The sequence below is a fragment of the Xenopus laevis genome, chromosome 9_10S, assembly GCF_017654675.1.
Source record: "Xenopus laevis strain J_2021 chromosome 9_10S, Xenopus_laevis_v10.1, whole genome shotgun sequence".
Classification (NCBI taxonomy): Eukaryota; Metazoa; Chordata; class Amphibia; order Anura; family Pipidae; genus Xenopus; species Xenopus laevis.
In genome coordinates, this window is record NC_054388.1 from 67179466 (window position 1) to 67204561 (window position 25096).

Here is a 25096-nt window from a genome sequence, read left to right on the forward strand (position 1 = left end):
AGTTGGCCAGTGTATCATCGGGTGCACGTCATGTGGCCTGTTCATCAAGGCTCCACTATTACGTTAATTCTCTCCCAGTATTTTATTACAGCTTTATAATGAAGATATCATTTTCACTTTTAATATTAAAAGAACTAATATTAAAAACACAAACCTTTTTTGGCTCATTCTGAAAACACAATACCCCTCTGATGAATGGCAAGCATGTACCTATAGGTGCGCTGACAGTTCCTCTTTCACTCTGCAGATGAAGAAATTCTATAGTGAAATCATGTAAAAAATATAAAGTAATAGGACTTCACTAAGATTATACCATTTATTCTGATTCTGATTGTTTATAAATACAACATATCTTTATACTGACTTTTTGTTTTGATGCTTTATTTAAAAGAAATTGTATTGCCTTGTATGAAATATGCTAAAACATATTCCATTGTAATATCATCCCTTAAATGGAGTGTGTGAATGTTTGGCCATGAATCAGCAGTAGCACTAGATGGCAGTAGAATTCTATGCAATCCAACATTGCATACATGATTCCCAACTGTCTGAACCAGTGTTACACTGTCTGCTGTCCTATAATTTTTATATATATGCAGTGTGTGTGTGTGTGTGTGTATATATATATATATATATATATATATATATATAAATATATATATATATATATATAGTGCCGCCATCGGGGGGCACAGGGGGGACAGTTGTCCCGGGCCCGCAGGGTTTTGTGTCTAAGGGGGGCCCGGCCAAGCTTCACTTACTTGATTAGCTGGGCCCCCTGCTTTAAGCGTGCTGCCAGCTTCAGAAAATAGGACAGTAGCTCCGTGCATGTAGGATTTTCTTCTATCTCTGTATCTTCATTGGGTCTTTAAGGATAAGTCCCGGTAAAGCTGTACAGAGATTGGATAGGGGAAGTAGGAACTTCCCCTTCAGCCTATCCAATCCCAATGCAGCTTTACTGCCTATTGTAAAATATATAGTGAATAAAGTACCCCCTCTTGTAAAATATAAGGATATTATAAGTTACCGAGGAGTTTCATGACCATATAAAAACACGAGGCCGAAGGCCGAGTGTTTTTATACAGGTCATGAAACTCCGAGGTAACTTCTAATATCCTCATATTTTGCAACTGGGGGTACTTTATTTATTATAATACACAAATTTCAGTGAGTCATGTGACAGAAATGACATCAGAACTCACCGTTTATAACTGATGACATCAGAACTCACCGTTTATAAGGATATAATTTACAAGATATTCATGGCTTTTGTGTATTATAAGGATATTATAAATCACCAAGGCATTCCATGACCATATAAGGCACGAGGATGGGTGAGCGCTTTATAAAGGTCAAGGAACTCTGAAGTGACTTCTACTGTCCTCATATTTTACATATTTTTATAATACACAATTTGAGTGAGTGATAAAAATGACATCACTAAGCACCAATTATGACTGATGATATCACCAAGCAATAAATAATTTACAGGATATTCATGGATCTTTTGTATTATATAAATTGTCACCTGCTGATAATTCATTCAGATATAACTGAGCGGTTAAAGAGGGTGAAAATATATCTATCCATGCTCACAGCAGCAGGACTGCTCGCCATACTTTAAAGGGTCATTTGGGGATAAGTATTGCACCATTTGCATGTTGCCTCATCTTTCATTAATATGGAAAAATGTGCATTTTCCTTAACCGCATTGAACTTACCATGCGCAGCCTTCCCAGGGAACAGAGCAGGAGAAGCTGGATTACACCCTGAATAACAAGCGGAGAGTAATACGATTGGTGCAGCAATGGGCTACTCTTTATGGGGACTTGCTCCGTGAGGATGTGGTTTCCATGGCCTTTCTTGAAGTAAGTTCTTATTATTTCTAGCAGGCCACAAAAGATGCAACCATATCTTATGGACAAATACAGTTTCCCTTAGAAAGCAAGTTATTATTTTGATAGATAGATAGATAGATAGATAGATAGATAGATAGATAGATAGATAGATAGATAGATAGATAGATAGATAAAAACTTTATTAATCCCAAAGGGAATTATTATGCCAGCGTTTGCTCTTTTTACATACAATCACACAGAACACACATATGATACATAATTACATAATGATACATTACACATCATAAATAACAAAAACAAACACTACCTGCTTAAAAGAAAAACAGCAATTGCTGCAGGTAAAAAAGGATATCTTAAAATGATCAGTATTACATCTAGGTAAAATCAATCGATCACTAAAGGTCGCTACGATATGACTCCAAACTTTCATGTAAAGGATGAGAATCATTTCCGCAAATACTCATTAATTTAGACATCTTCTTCTCTAAAACCATCTCTAAGGTCTCTAATCTCATACCTAAAACAGAACATTTCTAATCAATTTATTAAGTCTATTTATCTCAGCTACCTTCAGTCGACTTCCCCAGCACAACACACCAAAAAACATAACACTAGCTACCACTGAATGATAAAACATTAGCATAATTTCCTTGCAAACATCGAATAATCTTAATCTTCTCTAAGGAAGAAAAGCCTACTCATGCCCTTCCTATATAGTACCTTGTGTTTTTGGCTCAGTCCAACTTATTATCAATACAAGTCAAGGAGAAGAAAAAAAATATTAGGGGCCATTTACTTGGACTGGGCAGATATGGGAAAGGGCACTCATTAGGGCTCATTTAGTAAAAAAAAAAGCTATTTCAAGCAGTGATTCGTTTCCATTTTGGAGTGTTTGGACTTACCCTTCACTTTGTAAATGAGTTGAGCCTCATGATGCTACCCCCAGCACAAAGTGTATAGAGCCAGGGCCGGATTTACCTAGTGGGTGCCCCTAGGCCCACTGCTTTTCATTGCTCCTGTCCCCTCCCCTTTATTCAGGTAAATTTTTGTCATCGTGACCAGAGCCATGGAGATTGGAGCACGGGAAATTTAAAAAACTATTGTATCTCCTGGTATCCCCAGTGTTTCTAAACTAATGTGGGTGTGGTTGGGCAGCATGCCGCCCCCTAAAATCCTGCCACCCTAGCCTAGATCTTGGTGGCCTTTCCACAAATGCAGGCCTGCATAGAGCTGATTTCTTTGCACTCATTTCTTTGCAGTTTCACGTTACCCGAAGCTTGTTAGATGAGCCCTCTTATCTCCTACGCATCATTACAAACCTTTATAAATGTCAATACATTGTAATTTACTTAAGAGACTTTACTACACAATGACTTCCATCTAAAAATACACATAATGATCATGATAGGTGGGCAAGTCACTTAGATGCATGGCTTTAACACAGAACATGGATTTTGCAGGTCTGCCTGGTTGAAATGCAGCAGCACCCTACAATTACACCACACATGCCTGTTATTAGAGGGAGAGAACAAGCATTTTATGTAGCACTTCAGCCCAGCTCCCTTTACATCAGCTTGTTCTTAAATGATTAACCAATTTCACATTTACTTTGTCTCCATGTGAATAACATCTTCAAGAAATTTGTTATGGATGAAATAACGTCTCTCTATTTCTTCCTTGGCCTATTAAATAAGGATAAAAAGGAGTTTGCCCATGCCAAAAGTACTCCAGATACTTGCCTTTCTGCACCTTGGAAGGACAAGTATCTGGTGTACAGTAGCAAAATACATACACTTCTCACATTACCCAGCAATATGGTCTTAGCACTAATAGTAATCTTTCTAAAATACATGTAGACTCACAGACCCAAAAACCTAATAATACTAATAAGCCTCAATTATGATTGCAAAGTATTGAAATGGTTGCGGAGGGAGCATTAACTCCATTTGTAAAAAAAAAAAAAAGGTACTTGCACCTACACTCAATGCTGGTACTTGTTAGTACTTGCAGGGAATAAATATACACAAGTACATGCATTGAGGCTAGGGGACCATGGAATCACTGTCAACTTTTATATAGTGGTTGTTCCATGGTTCCACTAGTGGCTTGTGTCAGTTGTAGTTACTGCAGAAAATTGGATGTTAATGCCATTAGTAATGGTGTAAGCTGAAAGCAAAGCCATCTAATACATTTTTGCCAGTTGGATTCTATACTTTTGCATCCATACCGTGCACAAGTTGCAATGACTGAATCTTAGGGTGCATCTGCAAATATGCTGGAATTTTGGGAAGAAAGCTCTTCATTGTGGGCCATAACACTGCACTTAAGTAGGCTTAATATCCACTAAGTGCTAAGGGCTCTTAGATTATATTAATTAATTTAAATTAATTGGTGCAATTTTCTTATTACCAGAACCTTAACTAGTTGAATGTAAGGTTGAGCCTGCTCCAACAGGACCCTTTACTTACAGTACATTGCTAAACTTTGTGCAGTATAGTTGCCCTGTAATAATAACTATTTATGCTTCTTCTTTTTAAAATGACCCTGTAGTGTATTGCATCTTCTATTTGACTGAAACTAACATAAAACTAAAGTGACATAGCCTCCAGTTTACCAACAAGTGCTGTACAGTTCAGTTCAGAACTACTACACTGGATTATATATTATTTGCTCCTTATGCCTTAATTCCTTATTCCTGCATTACTATTGCATTGTTATTCAGTGCACCTAATCAATATGATTATGACCTGTAATCAGTATAATTTTTTCACAATATAATATTTAAAAAAAATGAATTAAAGAAGCAAATCTAAGAGGCTGGTAATGCATACTAAGAACATTCTGTATCCTAGTTACAGTGAGTTGAGTAGATTTGTAAAATCAACTTCGATCACAAAGAGAATATGCAGGTAGAGGGTTTGGAGGATTTCAGTTTATACCAGTCCCCAAACACTTGGCAGGCCATCACTATAATCCAAAAATTTGGGGGAGAGTTGTACAGCCTTTAAATGTTTGCACCCATTTCATACACATAATTCTGATCAAAGAAAGGGTTATCCCCTTTGAAACAGCAAATACTCTTTAGTCGCATTCATGGCTAATTGCTTTTATGGTGTATTCTGTCCACCTTGGCTGATACCCACCTGCTTGCATAGACAAACCTGTTTTTAATTGGGAAGGGAGTGTTGGCAGGAATGAGTGGTTTGGTTGCTGTTGTTCTTTCTAAGAACAATGGCGTTCCAAAATGCCTGTGTGCCATAATTCTTAGGAAGGTAACCAGTGCTCTTAGCTGTGGTGTCTATCATGTTTGCTGGCTGCTTGGCACATATTAGACACAAGGGACAATACATATTGCAAAAAAAGTGGTAAACTGTGCTCTGCTTCTTGTGCAGAGTGCAGCTTGTGCAGATAACACACACTAACACAGTCAGTTCTGTATTCTAGGGGGTGAGTGGCAGTGGCTTTGTCAGCATTCTTCAGTAAGGCTTATTTAGGTTACCCAGGAGCAAGTGCTTGAGTGCTAAGGGGCACAAGAGTGGAAACGCAGGGTAAGCTGTACTCTGCTCCTTGTGCCAGACTGCAAATCCAGTGTGAAGAGCAGAGTGCAACATTCAGTGGTACACACAAGCCCCACTGCAGGATGCATCTCCTGCCACAAGTTAGGGGGTAGGGGGTTTAATATGTGCCTCTCCCACCCGGAAACATTAAAGCTCTGGATAATGCAGTATTTCACTGTATTTCAGGGGCAATAGTACATGCTCTGCTCTCCAAAATGGACCACAAAAGCATGCAACAATTTACACAATGCAGAAAACTGTGTGCAAAGTGCACAATTGTGCCATGTATTGTGCCATGTGCATTAGATCCTAATATTTCTTTCTGTTTACTTTGGATAGGAATTTTATGTGTCGGTATCAGATGATACAAGAACAACTGCAGCCCTGAAGGAGCAGCTACCAGACCTGGAACGAACCATAAAGCAAATGTAAGGAGTCTATAGCTATTGGTTGCTTCTTATAAAAGAATCAAAGGATCTATCCGTTTAGTTGAGCAAAAGCCACATTTGAAAACAATGGTCCTCAGCAGAGGAACAAGTCTGGGAGGGCAAAAAATTGCACAAATGCTCAAAAATCTGTTTTTATACCTTATAATATGTATTTTGTCATTTTATGGATGTGTTTGCTACCACTAAAGCAAGTGTCCTTTCCAGTGCAGGCATACTTTTGCCCTTGTATGAATAACCACATTGTATTATTTTTTATCTATGATTGGCATCCCGGAGACTTTTCAAGCATTCTCTGCATAATAAAAAAAACATATGAATGATTTTCCTCCGTTGGCTTATTCATAAAATTTTGCATTTACTGTGCATATCATATCCTTTTCTGCCGACCACGATCACAAATCCACATAATTAAATAGAAACTATTTGCCTGCTTAGAACATAAGAAACACTTTGCTAAATGTGCTTTGTGGTCTCCCGCGGCACACAAACGCGACCTTGCGAGAGCAGACTCTTCAAGAGTGGAATCCTGTTTGGTTATGCTAATAATGTCACTTGGACTCAAATGAGCAATCAAAATGACTTGCCAAAAGTCTTCTCACGGCCCTCTGGATGCCCAGTTGAAACATTGGCCGAGCGAGAGGCTTCCACAGACTTCCACAGCGTGAAACTTCATAAGAACTCAAATGAATATTGTTCTCACTGATTTTTTACAATTACTTTATTGAAGTAATAGCGCTGAAATAATTCAAGTGCCTTTTTTCACCAGTCGAGATTTGCAGAAAATAAGAGACTCATTATGTAATGAATTCAATAATGTTCATCTGCATTAATTCATAGTTTCACTATAACATGTTGCGTATTGATGTGGCTAAGCTAGAGAAACGGCTTAGTGTAAAAGAGAGATTGCATGGTTCGGATAATGGAATTAATCTATTCGTGAAATCAGGGGCCAGCGCTAGGGGAATAACATTTCATAGCATATTAAAGGGATTCTGCCATGATTTTTTTTGGTGTAGTTTTTATTTCTAAATTACAATGTTTACACTGCAAATAATTAATTCTACAATATAACATTTCATTCCTGAACCAGCAAGTATACTCTTTTCAGTTGTAATATTGGTGTGTAGGCAGCCATCTCAGGTCATTTTGCCTGGTCATGTGCTTTCAGAAAGAGCCAGCACTTTAGGATGGAATGGAACTGCTTTCTGGCAGGCTGTTGTTTCTCCTACTCAATGTAACTGTGTCGCAGTGGGACCCGGATTTTACTATTGAGTGCTGTTCTTATATCTACCAGTCAGCTGTTATCTTGTTAAAGCTGGCCATAGACGCAAAGATCCGATAGTACGAATCACCGTATCATCGTACGATCGGACTTCCCCATCTCCCACTAACCATTCAGATCAAATAAAGTACAAAAGAACAGATCAGCCGATGTTCTGCCCCTGACAGCAATCATACGAAAGTTATGTCCTACAAAAGCTAGTGACAATCTCCCTCTGAAAATTGTACAATCAGCAATACATGCAGAGATATTATCGGCAGCCGACAGAAATCTTTTAATCTGTCCGATCGGCCAAATGACGATCTCCGCCGGACGAAAAATGTCGGGACTCTCCACACATGGTCGGAAAATCGTACGAATCCTCGATTTGTACAATCAGATCTTTGTGTCTATGCCCAGTCTATGCCCAGTGCCATCTCACCAGTGATTTCGATTCTAGTCAGAAGGGAGGCAGTTCGGGGAGATTAGTCACCAGAACAAGAAGCAGTTTGTCCCTGGGCAACTAATCTCCCCCAGTAGCTTTGTGTGCCCCCGCCCTAAGTAATGACAAATATATAATCCAGTCCTAAACAATAAGATGTATTATTTGCAAGAACTCATGGGGTATCTCCTGGAGAAATGTTTTTGAGAGCTATGGAATGTGATAAGGAAGCTTTAGGGCAGCCTGACAATTACAACTTCAGGGAAGGGATCTTTTGGGGGAAATGAAGCTAAAAGTACAAATAACATATTGGATCACATTTATTATTTGGCAGCGATTTACAAAGGCCCTTTGTTGAATTGCCACTGCAGGGTCTCACTTACGTACTCAGTGCAGGTGCATGAATATCTGTTTGGATTTGAATGATGAACATGGGTGGATCACACAAGCTTGCACTGCCAGTGTATAGATCTGTTATTGGTACGTATATGTATATATGGCAATATTTGTTGCTCCTGGCTGTTGCAGTGAATCAGCGTTTAGAATATGTGGTGTGATCCAGAGAAGTGACCCAATTAGGATTATGGCACTGTGAGATTTTTTGTTTTTTTCAGTCTTCAGATTTTTTCCAAAATTTGCTCTGCTAACAATTTTTTTTATAACTTTGTTTTACAGATCTGAGGATGCAAAGGGACAACAAAAGAAGGTACACGAGAAAAGTTAATATGTTCTTCATTTTAAACTGATATGAAGCCACGTTAATGTTCTAGGTTTGTGTGCCTGCCCTAGCCAAGAAACTAGCATATTAAGGTTTGCCATTGTGTAAGGCAGTGGGTCGACTACCCAAAGTACCCACAACACATGAGGGTATTGGGCAGCTTGAGAGTAGCTTAGTGTAGGCCTACAGGTTCAGCAGGTGACAAAATATGTTTCTTTATCTCACATGACATCACATCACCTCTGGGTTTATGCTCGGTAGATAAAATTAGCAGGTCTGGGTAGATAAATAATGTGGTCATTAGTATGGATGCATATTGCAAAATAGGCTTCTTACATCTCAGAACATCATATCAGGTTTTCTGATTACATCTGGTTTTGTTGATCAGTTAGCAAGTCTGAGTAGGTAAAAATTCTGGTTATGAGTTGGGCCACAAAAAAGGCTTACTTCCCTCCCTTTCCACCACTCTCAGATGATGTCACTTCTGGTTTGTGAATAAAGCAGGTTAGATCAGGTACTGTGTCCAGGCAGGAAAATGGGTTGTAGGACTGGGTAGGTATGGAGTCATCCAACTGTATTTACACTGATCACTAATGTTAAGTTTTACTAAAAGTAGGAGCACAGCTTGATAAGATAAAGCTTTAGATAAGCTGCCTCTGGGTCCTTCTGTAAATATGATATGGTACCACTGGCTTTGCCATGTGATTAGTTGCAGAGCAGCAGCTGTCTTTATATGGGTTTGTGAAAAAGGGCAAAACAATTTGCCCTGCAGGACAGCACTTGTATTGTTAGTAAAAGTAGGAGACAGCAGGTATAGTAGACAAGATGGAGACCACCTGCCTAACTCTAAATGCTATTTGGGTTTTGGTCCTTCAACTTTTACAGCAGCAAAGAACCAGAACTAGTTTATAAATAAAAGGGAACCAAAAGGATTATCTAGACCTATTACTGCCACATCTAAAGGTAGAGATAATTAAGTGAACAAGAGAGACAATTGCAAATGTGCAGCAAATATAATTCCGATGTTCCGTTCTCAACAGCACAAGGTGCTTTTACGGCAGTTCAGCACTGGAGATGAGAGACTGCAAAAGCGCCAGGCAATACGGAGTTCCGACGAAAGTAGGTTTTCATCTATCTCAAGATCTATACCTTCAAATATTTAATGTGTTTTTGCACAAGCATGGCTGTTAACCAGTAGCCCTGCCGATCCAAAGAATGTACTATTTTGACTGTACTTTGTGGGTTCAGTTATGGCTGTGCCTTATGCCACATTCCCTTGGGAGGTTTTAAATCCTGGTATAGTCTAATTCTTTTGTGTATGTGTGTTTTCTGCACACTATACATTAATGTAAGCCCAGTCTGCAATAAGTTCATCAAAATCAGCTTTGATGCCATCATTTTTTAACTGGGCTTTTTCTGCAGGGTCTACTTTTTCACTGCTTTGCAGCCTATACACTTAGGCCTGCCCTTTCACCACCCACATAGAGCTAGCTGTGTGTTTGGCACTTTATACGCTCCCGTTGTGCTAAAAGTGATGTCTTGGATTATACAGTAAATCAGGGCTAAATGTGCTCCTAGAGACTTCCCTGCATAGCCACACTGCCATTTTAGCACCCTGTGAATGAGGTATTGCCTGCAGTGGAACCATTACAAAATATTATCATTACTACATGCAGTATGAAACGGAAATAAAAAAGGCAGTTTTTTAATTAATGACTAATATCAAGACTGCATTTAACTCCTATTGTTTTGCTGTCTTGTCCTAAAAGACTGGATGCATGATTAATGAAACTCCTTTTTCTTTAAAAAGTTCAAACTTGGAGCAATAAAGATGATCCCATGATCTGCTAGTGCTAACAAAGAAAACCTGCCTGTAGATGCTACTTCTATTTTTATGGGAGAAGGTGTAGACCCAAACTAGATAAAAAACATGTAATATGGGAGATACCCAAATGTGTCAGTATCTCATACATATAAATGTTCTTATATGCATAAGAGAACCTTGCTTATGTGTTCTTTTTCCCTCAGTTCTGTTCAAGGTATACTGCATAGACCATACATATATCACTATACGTGTAGCTGTTGCTGCTTCAGTGAAAGAAGTGCTCTCTGCGGTCGCTGATAAACTAGGCTCCGGGGACAGCTTGATACTCATCAAAATCAGTTCTGCAGGAGGTACTGTTTTGCTATCATTCCTCTTACACACGGGAAATAATTTAAAAACCAAGGTTAAACACACAAATAGCACCAATTTTATAACAGCATTTGAGATAATTTCAGTTGATTACAAACAACAGTAGGATCTCCCACTGAGTAAATAGACCAAGCTGGGTGCTAGAAGCAGATTTTTACCAGAGACAGCAACAGTGAAGCCTTATAGGGTTTCATTGTAACCATTTCCTAAAATATTACCAAAGCGATCAGCTAGCACTGTGCAGGAGAACAATTCACTTAACAAAAATAGCACTTCACAGTGTGCCATGCCCTTGTTTTCAAGTTATCCCGCAGGTATCTGCAAGCAACATGGCTACAAATCTACAGACATAGAGGTAGTTTTCATCAAGTTTTAAACTCCTCCACCGCTAATAGATTATTGAGGCATTTGATTGCAATTACTCTCATTGTAAACTATGCAGGGGCATCAGGATCTGGTGACTTTCTGTCTAGACTTATATATTCAAGTGATTATAATTTGCTTTAAAAAACTAAAAGGATTAGGTATTTGTTTAGGATTTTTCTACAGCCTGATGTTATGGAAAAGAAAATTGAATAACAAAAATCATTTTAAGAATGTCTACTGGAAATTCAACCTAAATTACTAATCAAAACAAGATGGAAACCTAGACAACCAGTTCCTCTGTATTTGAGTTTAGTGTGTGTAATTCGTAGTACTCTATCCACTAATAGGAGCAATGGCAAACTTTTTGTTGGGTGGTGACGCTAGCCCTTACACCTAAAATAAATATAAAATATAGGATTATATCTATTAATATATACAGTATTCATTTCTAATGTTGTGGCATAGAGCTGTAAGTCTAAAATCTGTAAATTTGGTAGTCCAAAAAAATCCAGGAACAACGTTGGACTGCAGCATAGGGATTTGGATAAACTGTATGTGTTATGTCAGGAATGGTATAGCATCTGTTTACTACCACTAGGAGTGCTGTCATGTTCCCTGTACATTATTCTAAATTAATATATTAATGTTAATGATTGAAGTTCCCATCATTTTCTATTTAGAAGCTAGCAAAAGCAATTGTCACATTGCATAATGCAATCATATTATATGTAATCTAAACATTTATTTATTTAATTTTTTATTAGTTGAAACAATAGTGCATCATATTATTTTTGACTTTCCACCATATACAGTATTGACATACGGAGAGTTCTGAAGGGATTTAAACAATAAGCATAATCCGAGAAAAGGCTCCATTATTATCAGCGTAACCATGACAACGGCATTACTTGGAAATGCAGCCGCTAGAATGTAATAATCACCAGGATATTAGAACAGAATGTTATAAACCTATTTAGGAATCCAGAAAAAAAGTTTATAGTGCTTTATTTACCAACAGATGCATTTAAATACTATTATATGTTTAAATTTATATTTATTTAACACTGCGTGGTAATCCATGCAATTGTACAATTTATCTATCTATCTATCTATCTATCTATCTATCTATCTATCTATCTATCTATATATATATATATATATATATATATATATATATATACTGCCACTTATACTCTTTTAAAGATGAGCTAAAAGAGTTGGTCATTCATTAGAAATCCTGAATGGTGGAACATGGTGGAATTTGCAATAGCATGGAGACATAAATGTTTTTTGCATGTTCTGCTGCATACAGTATACCGTAGTCATTCTGAACCTACCAGTTCATTATTGGTGAATATAAGGTTAATGTAAAAACAAGTACATTTTACAAAAAGGGGCAATTTGCTATTCACTATTATGTTTAACTCTGTACCCCTGTTTTTAATGTCGCTTTGGTATGATCACACTAGAGTTATATTAGTGTGCTTTAGGCTCCTAAAAACACAAATGATCATATAGTTTGGTCAAAATAAAGGCCGAATAAAAGCAGAATTATCAGTGGATCTAAGTGCAAATCAGAAAAACCACCATCACTACTTTTCCACCAATGAACCAATATTTCAAAGAATTCCAATATCATTGCACCTATCAAGGATCATGATGGGAGCATGTGGAGCAGGATAGGATGCCAAGGTTTGTAAAATGTTGTGCTAACATTATGGACGAGGCATGTTCACTTATTCACCCTTCAATGCGTGTGATTTTGTAGGCAAAAATGGGTGCATGTAGTGTGCGAAGGGATCTCATTAATTACACTTGCTGAATTGCAGTTGTAAAGTATAGCATTATAATGCTGTGCTTTGTGCCTATGGAATCATTGATGTCTTGCACTAAATTGACTAGGTGCAATCACTTTCTGTAAGACATTTTAATTCAGACAACTTTGTGTATGTGGTTTTTTGTTGTTGCATCTACAAATTGAAATTGAGGCCCTTAAAGTAATGCTGGGTGTATTTTCAACAGTTTCACAAAATACTGCAAGTCTAAATATAAATGTACACTCTATGCTTTAGCTGTTTAGCTATTTTCCTTTTTTTTTTTTTTAGATTTTTTAATCAAAAAAATAAATCAATAAACGCTAAAAGTAACGGTTACAACAAGTTGAAATGTTTCAGAACTAAATATGTCCTGAGATAAGGTATTGGTCATGGAAAAGGCCATTTTCCTTTTCACATCAATGTTACTGTCTGCTGTAGAACATTGGATAACAGAAGGCTGTAGCTTGCTGTTATGACACTACAACTCATAGATTTGGCATTTGTTGGGTATTTTATTTCAAAAAGAGTGGGCATTGTTCCTTCAATCAGCATCTGTCTAAGTACAGTACTTGTACATATACTGTACATTTGTGAAATTTAAAAAAAGTCATATTTTAAGGATGTATGTGTATTACTTGCAATAACTGCCTTATATACTGTATGAACACACATATAAAAGAGGTGTCCGATATGGAATCCTTTGTTGAACTGCACAATCCCCTCGTTTGGCTTTTAGAGGACTTTTTGGGGATATTGTCTGATACCAGCTGGAGAAGCACAGACCACGCAAAAGTTATTATTCCATGAGCTGCTGGATTATGATGAGAACATCAAAGTATATCATTTGCCTTTATTTGCAGAAAAAGTGGTGCTGAAACCAAATGACATATCCGTGTTTACAACGCTCAGTGTGAATGGACGTCTGTTTGCCTGCCCCCGGGACCAGTTTGATTCTTTGGTATTAACATTATTGTTAAATCTATGTTAAATGACATCACTAGCAACCAATTAATGCAGGGAAAATATGTAATAGCTATATTACAGTGTTGGATCTGTTATGTTGAATGACAAGTTTTCCTGATAAGGTGTTTGCCACCAACATATACTGTTGCTAGCGTAATTAGGATAAGGTACAAGGTCCCATATTTTTATTATTATAGAGAAGAAGGTATTCATCAAAAATAATAATTGCTTGCTTTAACAGGTCTCTGTGTAAAATACATTCCAGCATTTTAGAGCTTTCTGGATAATTGTTTTCCAGATGATAGATCCCATACCTGTATTAAGGGTATTATTAATAATCTTCACTTTAAAAAATAACTGAAAAAAATGTTTGCTAACATACAGCAACAAGAGCCAAGCAACATTACTGCTGATAATATACTTCATTTACCCAGAACTCTGTGCTGTATATTGCAGTGCTCTAGAGAAGTTAATATCAACATTGAGACTGAGTGGCTAAAATTAGGAAACATCATTTTTAGGCAATTATTAAATGTATCATGGAGGCAGGGGTGATAATATTCCTGCCACATTGACCAAATCTTACACAGTGATCTCAGGGGTTAAACTCTTATAAAATCATATATGTTCTATTATGCCCGAATAGCCTACTGTAAATAGAACTCACTCTCAGAATGTTTCTCGCTGCCATTGAGACAATAATCCATAGCTCACATGATTGTGTAATGGAAAGGTTTTTAAATCACACCCCCCCCCCAAGAGAAAGTAATTCCTACCTTTGCAATAAAAATCCCTTTTATGAGCATTTCTAATTAACTAATTATATTAGAACAAGTATGAAATGTGGCGTTGATATATTTATATAATATCCTAATTTCTTCTATATTAGACACCTCTCCAAGAACAAGAGGGGCCTTCTACTGGAACCATGTCAACTTTTGAACTCATGAGCTCTAAAGACTTGGCTTATCAGATGACCATTCATGACTGGGACCTATTCAGTTGTGTGAATGAGGTTTGTATATAGCTAAAATGGAGAGTAATTATTTTATGATTAACTCTGTTGCTGTCCTTCAAGAGTTTAGAATTCCTTAGGGACTGATTTATTTTTAATTTAGAGTCAGGAATAGGTAAAACAGGGTAAATAAACTTTTGTTTGGCATTTATATTTTGCAATAAAAGCAACAAGGTCCCCAGGGGCCAAAACCAGGTTATTTTCTTAACTAGATCAGTGTTCAGATACTGCAAACGTCACCAATACAGTACTATCACCTTCATTGAAAATATATCTTAAAATCAAACTATAACCTTTTAAAACAAAAAGGACATGTTTTTTCTTTCAAAGATGAAACTTGAAGGTTTTAGGTGAACAGTTTTTTTATTTTTATTTTCTTGAAAAAAAAATACAATCAATAAGCGTAAAAGCAGCTGCAAGGCTAAAAAGTGAGTTCAGAAGTAACTTGTTTTTTTTTTTACCTTGTTTTCCTCCCGATGTCGAGTGTCGATTCATCTGCACATGACAAATTTATGACCAGAATGTTGAGCATTTGGAATAAAAATTGAGAGAAACAATGAGACATTTTCCAACAAAATAACCAATAGAAACATTAGCTTTTAAACGGAGGGGCCTGTCTTCTGTTGGAAGGCTATGATAGCTATGTGCAACCTCCACCATATTTAGTTTGAAGATAATGTTCACCATGAAATAACATTTTTGCAGTAGAATTCAAAGAGAATCTCCAGCTGTTCTTTATGTTTTGTTCATTGTGGCTTTTAAATTTTTTTATTTGGAATTTAATAGCTGCTTGTTTGATGGGGTCCTATTTACTCTAGCTGCTAGTTGGTGTATTTTTTTTAAAGCATAGACATACTGTACAGTAGTTAATTTCAGTACAAGCACAATCCCTATTTAATGCACTCATATAGAATGTCCATTTATGTTACCTTACTAATTTTAGGCATTTTTCCTAAAGGTTTGGGCAATCAATAAAAAAATAATGCCTTCTAATGTTTTATTTCACTTTACTTTAGCTGGAACTTATTTACCACACATTTGGGAGACAGAATTTTAAAAAGACAACGGCAAATTTGGACCTCTTCCTGAGACGCTTTAATGAAATTCAGTTCTGGGTTGTGACTGAGATTTGCCTGTGCCCTCAACTCAGCAAGCGCGTTCAACTTCTAAAGAAATTTATTAAAATTGCGGCCCAGTAAGTACTTTGCAGCAATTTAGAAAGAGCAGACAAAAAAAGACAAAATACTAAGTAGATTTCACTTTTGTGCATTTATGCTTTATTATAGCCTTTGCTCCCAAGATACTTTTAATAAAGATATAATGTAATGAAATATTTTTTATGTCGACCAGAAAATCTTTTCTGCTGAGATTGGGCTGTCTACATAACCACAGTAGGACGCCGGAGGCCAACAGCATGGCCTCTGACAGCCTGGTATTGCTCTCCTATTGCTTCACTATTTAAGCCTGCTGCTTAGAAGGCTGTTTTTCCCCTTTTGAAATCCTTTTCCTCTCAGCTTCTGCATTTTAAAAATGTTAAAGGTGTTTTTCTCTGCCGTTTATAGCCTGAAAAAGCAGCAGAGCATAAAAGAAACAAAAAAAAATCCGTTAAAGAAATACATTTCAAAATGTGTTCACGTCAACAGCACGGTCCAGGAACATACTTAATTACCATCAATTAAAAATATAACAATCTCCAAAGACAATGCCATTAAAAACAAACAAAAAATTCTTCACCATGAAATTTATAAGTGGACGGGGAACAAAAACAGAGGAAATATTAATTCACTAATTACAGAATCCTTGTCAGGCGGACTAACGTTATGTGTTCAACTTTCTAATGTGGTAAATTTAGTCTTGCAGTGAAAAGGGGGGGGATTTGTTTACTTCCATGTTAGTAGACTGTGCGCGATGCTAAAAATGAAAAGCAAAGTGTGCTCTTTAGTGCTGGGAGAACCCACTGAAAGTTCTAAAGAGCAAGACAAAAGCTCAGATACGAGTCCCTTTATGTTGGGTTACTCTTTAAAACGTGTTTTAACTGGTGACATGGTCACATTTTGGTGTTTATACAGCTCAGACATTTATTTTCTTGCACATTATTTGCTAGGAATTTTTTAAATATATACACACATACATGGATATGTACACAAACTCACATACAGTATATATTACATCTTAAATTTTCATTTCTTTAATGTATCTGACTTCTGTATGTATCTGCCATTGACTTCTACATGAACTCGGCAGGTTTTAAGTGGTGAATATTCGAATTAGGACTGTTTTCATGGTCGAGGGGTGATAAATCTCACATTTGAATTTACATTCAAATAGTGGGATTAAAATTCAAATGCGTGCATTTTGAAACAAGAAAATTCGAATTTGCTATTTGACCCTTGATAAATCTGCCCCTATTGTTTAAATTATTTTTAGCAGACTGAATGCATGAAGCATGAAGATCCAAATTATGGAAATATGCAGATTATCTGGAAAACCCCAGGCCCCAGTCATTCTGGATAACATATTCTATATCTGTACATTTATGGGATCTTTATTTTGCTTTGGTTTTCTGGATTAAGTATAATTCTGCAATATAGAGTATCATGCCCCGAGGCTTCCAAAAATCACATTGAAATAAAAACAAACCAGTAATCATCAAAAACTATGTTCTCTCTTATTATAACATAGAAAGAGCAAATCAGTCAAAAAATTTAAAAAATACCAAACAACGTGGAATTTGCCGCTCACAATTTTTAGATTCTGATTTCTGACATTTTTTATTCATATATTTAAATAAGAGTATATTATTAGTGTGTTAATAAGCACACAATATTTATTAGAGCTCATATTTTAAACATTATATCTTGAGGTCATGTTATTCCTGAAAGAGACCAGCATTGCCAATTATCCAGTCATAGTTATGGCTATCATAAATTAAATGTTTTTAGTTGTAAATAAATGCATTGTGCAGTGTTGAACAGAAGAAAAGGAATTTATTACATTTTGCAATATCAATTTAAACAGAATGATTCAAAGAAGATGCATATATAGAGGTTAAAGCATGTTCATATTTTTGTAGTTGTTATTGCAGTTATCATTGACTCTGTTAACTTTTAATTCTGTAATTGGTTACAGGTTTATTTTGGTTAAGGGAATTCAAACTATAGAAATGAGTAGTACCATAGAATTCAGCACCTCTTTTGCTAAATATTTCCCCATAAAGGAGCTATATATATATATATATATATATATATATATACGTATATATATATATAGTCCAGTAGATGAAAGCACTCACAGCTCCATTGTAAAGTTAAAGTTTAAAAGGTTTCTTTATTGAACCCACATCAGATCAACGCGTTTCAACCCCCACAGGGCCGTCATCAGGATCCTGATGACGGCCCTGTGGGGGTTGAAACGCGTTGATCTGATGTGGGTTCAATAAAGAAACCTTTTAAACTTTAACTTTACAATGGAGCTGTGAGTGCTTTCATCTACTGGACTTTATAAATTTTTTGGTTAGCACCCAGCCTTGACGCAAATGAGTGGTGAGTGCAGTGACGGCAAGTATTTCTCTATATATATATATATATATATATATATATATATATATATATATATATATATATATATATATATATATATATATATATATATATATTCCTGTAATGTTCAGCATCAGCCCAATACATTTCATTTTAAAATATCTATAGTTTTTATTTGTTATGCTAAAATGTGCAGAACAATGAAACTGATAGGAGGTTGGTACTAAAATACAACTTTGAACCAACAAAGCCTTAAAACTACTGCTTTAAACCAACACCTTTGCCTTCAACAGGCAGTAATTGTAAAAAAGAACATTACGATCAAATACCACAATAAGTACATTTTTTATTTTTGGAAATATAAAAATAGGCAGAACACACTTTACGTACTGTACAAGCTCTAGTTAAGTTGTTGATGTTTAACATAAGTGTCTATTGCACCTTTCAATAGAATTTACAGGATTCCAGTTTATTAACCAGCATGCAATGTTCTTATTGCATTAGAACATACCTTTGTTCATATTATTTAGCATCAAAGGAGAAATAGTTGTGTTCCCAGCTGTTCCTGGTCACTTCTTGTTGGGCACAAACAGCATAATATGTGCTCATGAAGACCAGTGCCCACTATATATATATATATATAGTGAATAAAGTACCCCCTCTTGTAAAATATAAGGATATTATTAGTTACCGAGGAGTTTCATGACCATATAAAAACACGAGGCCGAAGGCCGAGTGTTTTTATACAGGTCATGGAACTCCGAGGTAACTTCTAATATCCTCATATTTTACAACTGGGGGTACTTTATTTATTATAATACACAAATTTTAGTGAGTCATGTGACAGAAATGACATCACTACTCACCGTTTATAACTGATGACATCACTACTCACCGTTTATAAGGATATAATTTACAGGATATTCATGGCTTTTGTGTATTATATATATATATATATATATATATATATACACACATATATATTCATATATATACATATATATATATATATATATATATATATATATATATATATATATATAGTATATACAGTGTATAAGAATAGATAGATGCAGTCATTATTTTAATTCTAGAAGGAACACTAACAATTTCCTTTCATAAGATAAAGTGCAAATTCTTCTCTTAAAGTACTATCCTGCTGTGATTTACATCACATATACAATGGCATGCCTTTGTCTCCTTTGCCTTTAACAATCTGATAATCTCATGCAAATAATGTTTTTCAGTTGCAAGGAATATAAAAATTTGAACTCCTTCTTCTCTATTGTCATGGGGCTGAGTAACGTGGCCGTAAGCCGCCTCTCGCTGACATGGGAGGTATGTTTTTTAATAGCTATTTGAAATAAATATATATGTATATTCAATTAAAGGGGCATAAAACTTTTCTTTTATTTCCTGTTATTATTGTCTAATGGAACTATTAATATATAAGACATTATGAGTTTTATAGTTATATAATTATCTTCCAGTTGCAAGGCTTCTACAATTCCATTAAGATCTTTCTATATCTGTTTGGGATGTAACCTTGATAAGAGAGATCCATTGTTTTACTTCATAATCCTCATAATTTATAATCCTTGCCATAAATCTTAGCCAATCTCAGATAAGTAATCAGAAGGTGCCATACTGGGGATGTAGGTTGAGGTTGTAGCCTTTCATTTGCTTTGCATACTCATTTAATACAGGAGTGTGATATTCGGGCGGGATGCAACACTATTATTATTATATTATCTTGTTTTATTGAAGTTACAGCACTGTAAATGTGACTATGGTTAGGTGTCTACATTATGATATATAAGTAGGGGTGCCACCGGCCTGACCAGTAAAAATGATGGCTGATCCCAATGTTATTAATAGGGAAAAAAAGATTAAAATATTTTTTTCCAGAAAAGGTGGCAACCCTATATATAAGAGGATTTCTTTCTATCTCTAAATCTGTTTTATAGTGTTTTTTTCTCTCTTTATTAGACCACTTTTGCATCCTAATCACAAGGCAGTCCCTATTCCATTAGTAGTAGCAGAAATCCTATTAGCCTGTCATTTTATTTTCCACCAATTCAGAGCTGCTATATTTTCCCTGGATGTGCTTTCTAATCATTCACACTCATTTTAATTTTCCAATTATTGTTCAGGCAATTTAGATGGGAAAATGTTTACTGATCGCACTGATTGTTTCTCATAAGTCATAATGCCAATGTGATTAGTATTTCAATGTTTTTGCAGTTGGCTTGTGAATATTACAATGCAATTATCATTGACAGATGCCTAGAGATAAAGAATGCTCCATTTTGCATCGCTTGCAAATGGGAAAATTAAAGCTACAAGGTGACATATTCATATTAACAAATTCACTGCAAGGCCCACCTTTAAATCCCTTTGGAGTAAGAAGGAATACAAATTTCAGCTTGTCAGGTTGTGGCTGTAAAGCAGAAAAACTTAGTGACAGCTGTAACCTAATGAGTCTGTAATGCTATGCTCTAACTCACTTTGGACATCTTTCTCTCTAATTTATGGCAATGGATAGTCATGTTTCGTTGACATCATTCATACACAAGCCTATATGATGTCACTTTTGCACAGCAGAGCAGAGGTCACGTCTGGCATTCTTATAGCTACAGTATATACTATACAATCTAATATCCCCTCCACAAGGACTCACTTAGTAGGGCCAATTTTTGTCAGGAGCCTACTTGTTTTTCTAGGGCCCTTTGAGTATGTTTTTATGTTTTTTCCAGTGATTTTTGAATCAGATGACTCTCCTTTTTTTCTATTTTGACAGAAACTCCCAAGCAAGTTCAAAAAGATCTATGCAGAATTTGAAAATTTAATGGTAAGCAAAAGATAGGGAAAGTCACATATTTCCCCCCTGATTGAACTTGAAAATGTTGCCCGCATTAACTCTTAAATTGACATTTGCAGTGATGCCATTGAGACTTGCATGTGTATTTTACTCTTAATATCACATCCGTTTTGATGCCGGCGAATTTTCGGGCGAATTTATTCGCTGGCGGAAAATCACGCAAATTCGCCGCAAATTTGCGCCTGGCGAATAAATTCGCCCATCACTAGTTATGTATTTATTTCAAGAGTACACGGTTTCTGAGGATGTATACCCACCATCAGGTAGTGATGTGAACTTCTGTGCTTGTATTACAGGATCCATCAAGGAATCACAGAGCTTATAGACTCACTGTAGCTAAACTGGAGCCCCCGATCATTCCATTTACACCTCTACTAATTAAAGGTAAGGGACTATAGGAATAATACTGCAAATACAAATACCGACAGACTAAATAGAGAACTTATTGGCCAGTGTATGTGGCCCCCCCTGATGGGCTTTCCCTAATCAGACAGGTTTCGAAATCCTGTCGGAGCGAGGACCACATTGGTTCATTATTGTGATCCTCGACTGTATTCCTGTTGTTGTGATCTGATTGGATTAGCCAATATCTCCCACCTCAAGGTGGGGGACCTTGCAAAACAAGCATATCTTCAAGTGTATGGCCAGCTTTACAGCGGCCATACAAAGTTTTATCAACTTCCGTCTGACTCATTGTCCATCCTCTTTGTAAGCCAGTTAACACTGATTAATATGTTTGGCTGACAGACCAGAGAGTGGATCTCAAGATGAGGCATTAGCAGATTATATTTTCCGTTCAATTACAGTGTATTATCAGGTTTAGCAGGTAGCATTTACTGGTCCTGGGCAAACTTAGTGCCTTTTATTACATATGGGGGAAAATTAATTAAATTAGATTCCACTTTTTTTGCTTGCAATTAACTATTTAACTTTTAAAAATGTCTTTATAGCACCACTCATTAGGATGCTCTTAAAGGAGAAGGAAAGGCAAATTTACACTTGGGGTGCCAAAAGTTAGGCACCCCCAAGTGATTATATTTACTTACCGAACACCCCGGGTTAGTGCTCCTATCAGCAGAAAACTGCACCAGCCCAGGGTCCTTCCAGCGAGCACCACAGAGCGATCCTCTTCCTGCTTCTTCGGTCTTCTCGCGGCTGCAAATGCGTAGTAGAGTGAAAAGCTGAACTTTAATGAAAAAGGTGGCTATTTTGGTTCTAATGCAAATGCGTCTGCCCCGGGAAATTCTAAAACTCAAAAAGAGCAGGACCACTCTCTGGTGCAAGAACCCGGGGACGGTGCCGTTTTCTGCTGATAGGAGCACTAGCCCAGGGTGTCCGGTAAGTAAATATAGTCACTTGGGGGAGCCTAATTTTTAGCACCTCCAAGTGTAAATTTTTCTTTGCTTCTCCTTTAATATAAAATACCTAGGAGAATCAAGCACAAAGGCAGTGAAACTGAGTCTTGGCCATTTCTGTATAAGGTATATACAACTTTTGGCTTTTGTGGAAAGCTGGGGGAATGCAGTTAAAGATCACTCCTGTAATTAGGTAAGACTGTGCTTTGGAATATTGTATATATATTGTATTAATTATTATTTTTTTTCTGCAGATATGACTTTTACCCATGAGGGCAACAAAACCTTCATTGACAATTTAGTAAACTTTGAGAAAATGGTAGGTACTCTTTCTTTTTTTATTTACTATAAATACTGAGGTATTGCTGAAGGTATTGCTGATTCCCCAAACTGGTTCTGCAACAGATTATGGGCAGACAGCAAGACTGGGACTGTGGGGGCAGAGCCTCACCCAGATTTGTCTCAGTGTCCTGCTGGCACAGTTCAGTTGTAATTGCTTCTTCTAGGTAGTGTGTTGTAAATACCCACTTGTGTTAAGAATATAAACATGGTTTTCCTTCTATATAATGTTGCAGAGGCTGTACAAATAATATTATAATGCATCTTAAATATTTGTGAGTGAATTGAGTGCAGAAAATGACACCCTGGCTCATTAATTGTAGAGGTACAGGGCACAGTTTAACTCTGGCAGTCGCACAAGAGACTAAAACTGTAGATCTTAGTGGTGCACTAGTACTGCTGTAATCCATAGCATGCTAGAAAAAAACTTGAAAGTGCCAAAAGCAGCATTAGCTCCTCTTTTGTAGCTGCTCGCCTATATAATCAACCTCCAGTTAATATTTAAATATATATTTATTTTGTAGCTTAGTAATTTCAGATACTTATCAGAGTTCTGCTTCAAAGGCTAGCTTTATTACATTCATTATGCAAAAATTAAGGAAATTTGTAAAGGAAATATACAAAAAATATATAGAAAAAATCTAACAATTTCCCCATTTTTAAAATATGGCTGAGGCAGGTTACATGGAAACAGCTTACAGTGAGTGCATGAGTGTATTTATCCTACAATATTTGTCCTGTCCCATCTGTGAGCATGTCTAATTTGTAATGCTAAATCACATCTTAAGTCAAGTAATTATGCAAATGAATTCCAATTAAAATATTTAACATCAAACAAACAGAATAAAAAGCATATCTTTAACCTATTTGGCGTGTTAAATTAAAAAAAAAATACTGTTCGATATTCCATGTCTTGCTTTGCACTTTGGCATAATCAGAAGCTTTTGAAAGTGTGTAGGGATTGAAAGCCTGAGGAACTATAACACACTGTGCCTGTTAATTAATATTTGCTGTAGAATCAGTGATTTTGGTTTTCTAGACACTGTGTTATGCAGCACACTGTGTTATGAGAAAAGCACAAGTCACATGACCGAGAACGAGAGTCTTGAAATATGAAATATGAAAACTTAGATCTTATTGTAGATTATTTAAAGATTCCACTTTATCAATAATTTATTGGATTAGTAAGTAAGTGATAAGTCAAGTGGCCATTTATGAAATAAGAACTCTTTAATGATATATAATAGATGGTTTGAGCAACTATAGCTTGGTGTGGGAACAGCGAGTCCTTAGATGCAGAGACAAAAGAGGTAAGACTAGTCTTTTAAGTAATGTTCATGTGTGATGGAGATTCGGAGAAGGCTTATCCAGCAACATTTACTATTTTCTGTAATTTTCCAATGAGCTGTCCTGCATGGTATATGCCTGGCCCACTGTTGGGCTTATGTGAACTTTATGGGACTCAATTCAACATCTCTAAAGCCATATTTGGTCTCTGGAAGACCAAAGAGTACACTATATAGATAGTCAGCTCTGCCACTGCTAGATTTCATGTCTGTGGGCTTTTCAGATTGAGGGTCTTATAATTAAGAACAAACATGTAATATTATGTATAAAGCTATTGAAACACAGTGTAAGAGTCCTGCCGCACACATGTACTCCACTTCCACTGCAATGGTGGTGCTGGTCTTCCATTGACCCGGCCAGGTCCCCTAGCAACAGCGATTGTTTGGAAACAGATCTGCACACACTCAACTGAATGCTGTCAGGGAAGATACCCCTTTTATTATGCTACCAGTAATTCAACGTTTCGGGGGGGGGGAACATTCCCTTCATCAGGATACAATTCAAATTGCACAAACCCCAAATACCCCACCTCCATTTCCCAGCATGCAATCTAGGAAACATTACATCATTAGTCCAATTAGTCCAATTATGGAATAACAATACCCTAGTGTCTCTAGGTATTCCAAAGTGAAATCAACTTTTGTTAAACCACTATACCGCAAATGTGAAAAATTGGATATAATCATTGTATTAAATACCACTTTTTGAGAAAACCAGTTGCATAAAATCCACACATTTGTAATATACATTGATATAATCCCTCACTGCCCTGAGATTACTTGTACCCCTTAGTATTCTGTGATTACTCGGTTGTTCTTATCTGTGAAAAAAGGTCAGAAACAGGAAAAATGTAAGGAAGAAGGGTTAAAATCTGACTTTCACAAGCTACAATTCTCATTGAGGTCCCTGGGTGTGAATGTTTTTAACTGCCAAATCCAGAAGGCCTCCCGTCTTAATAAAGACCTTTTAACCACAATGCCTTTCTCTCTGTGTA

General features: G+C 36.4%; 1 protein-coding gene across 4 annotated transcripts in view; it reads left to right on the forward strand.

Annotated features, from left to right (window-relative positions):
* Positions 1 to 25096, forward strand: part of rapgef4.S (Rap guanine nucleotide exchange factor 4 S homeolog) — a 129116-nt gene that overhangs the window by 98910 nt on the left and 5110 nt on the right. For all 4 annotated transcript variants that reach the window (XM_041578226.1, XM_018238865.2, XM_041578227.1 and 1 more), the window contains 12 exons: positions 1718 to 1868; positions 5756 to 5844; positions 8244 to 8274; positions 9327 to 9405; positions 10315 to 10461; positions 13524 to 13621; positions 14516 to 14641; positions 15658 to 15836; positions 19428 to 19518; positions 20981 to 21031; positions 21358 to 21445; positions 22671 to 22735. In XM_041578226.1, the coding sequence (XP_041434160.1) occupies positions 1718 to 1868; positions 5756 to 5844; positions 8244 to 8274; positions 9327 to 9405; positions 10315 to 10461; positions 13524 to 13621; positions 14516 to 14641; positions 15658 to 15836; positions 19428 to 19518; positions 20981 to 21031; positions 21358 to 21445; positions 22671 to 22735 (1195 nt within the window). The remainder of the gene's footprint in view (positions 1 to 1717; positions 1869 to 5755; positions 5845 to 8243; positions 8275 to 9326; positions 9406 to 10314; positions 10462 to 13523; positions 13622 to 14515; positions 14642 to 15657; positions 15837 to 19427; positions 19519 to 20980; positions 21032 to 21357; positions 21446 to 22670; positions 22736 to 25096) is intronic.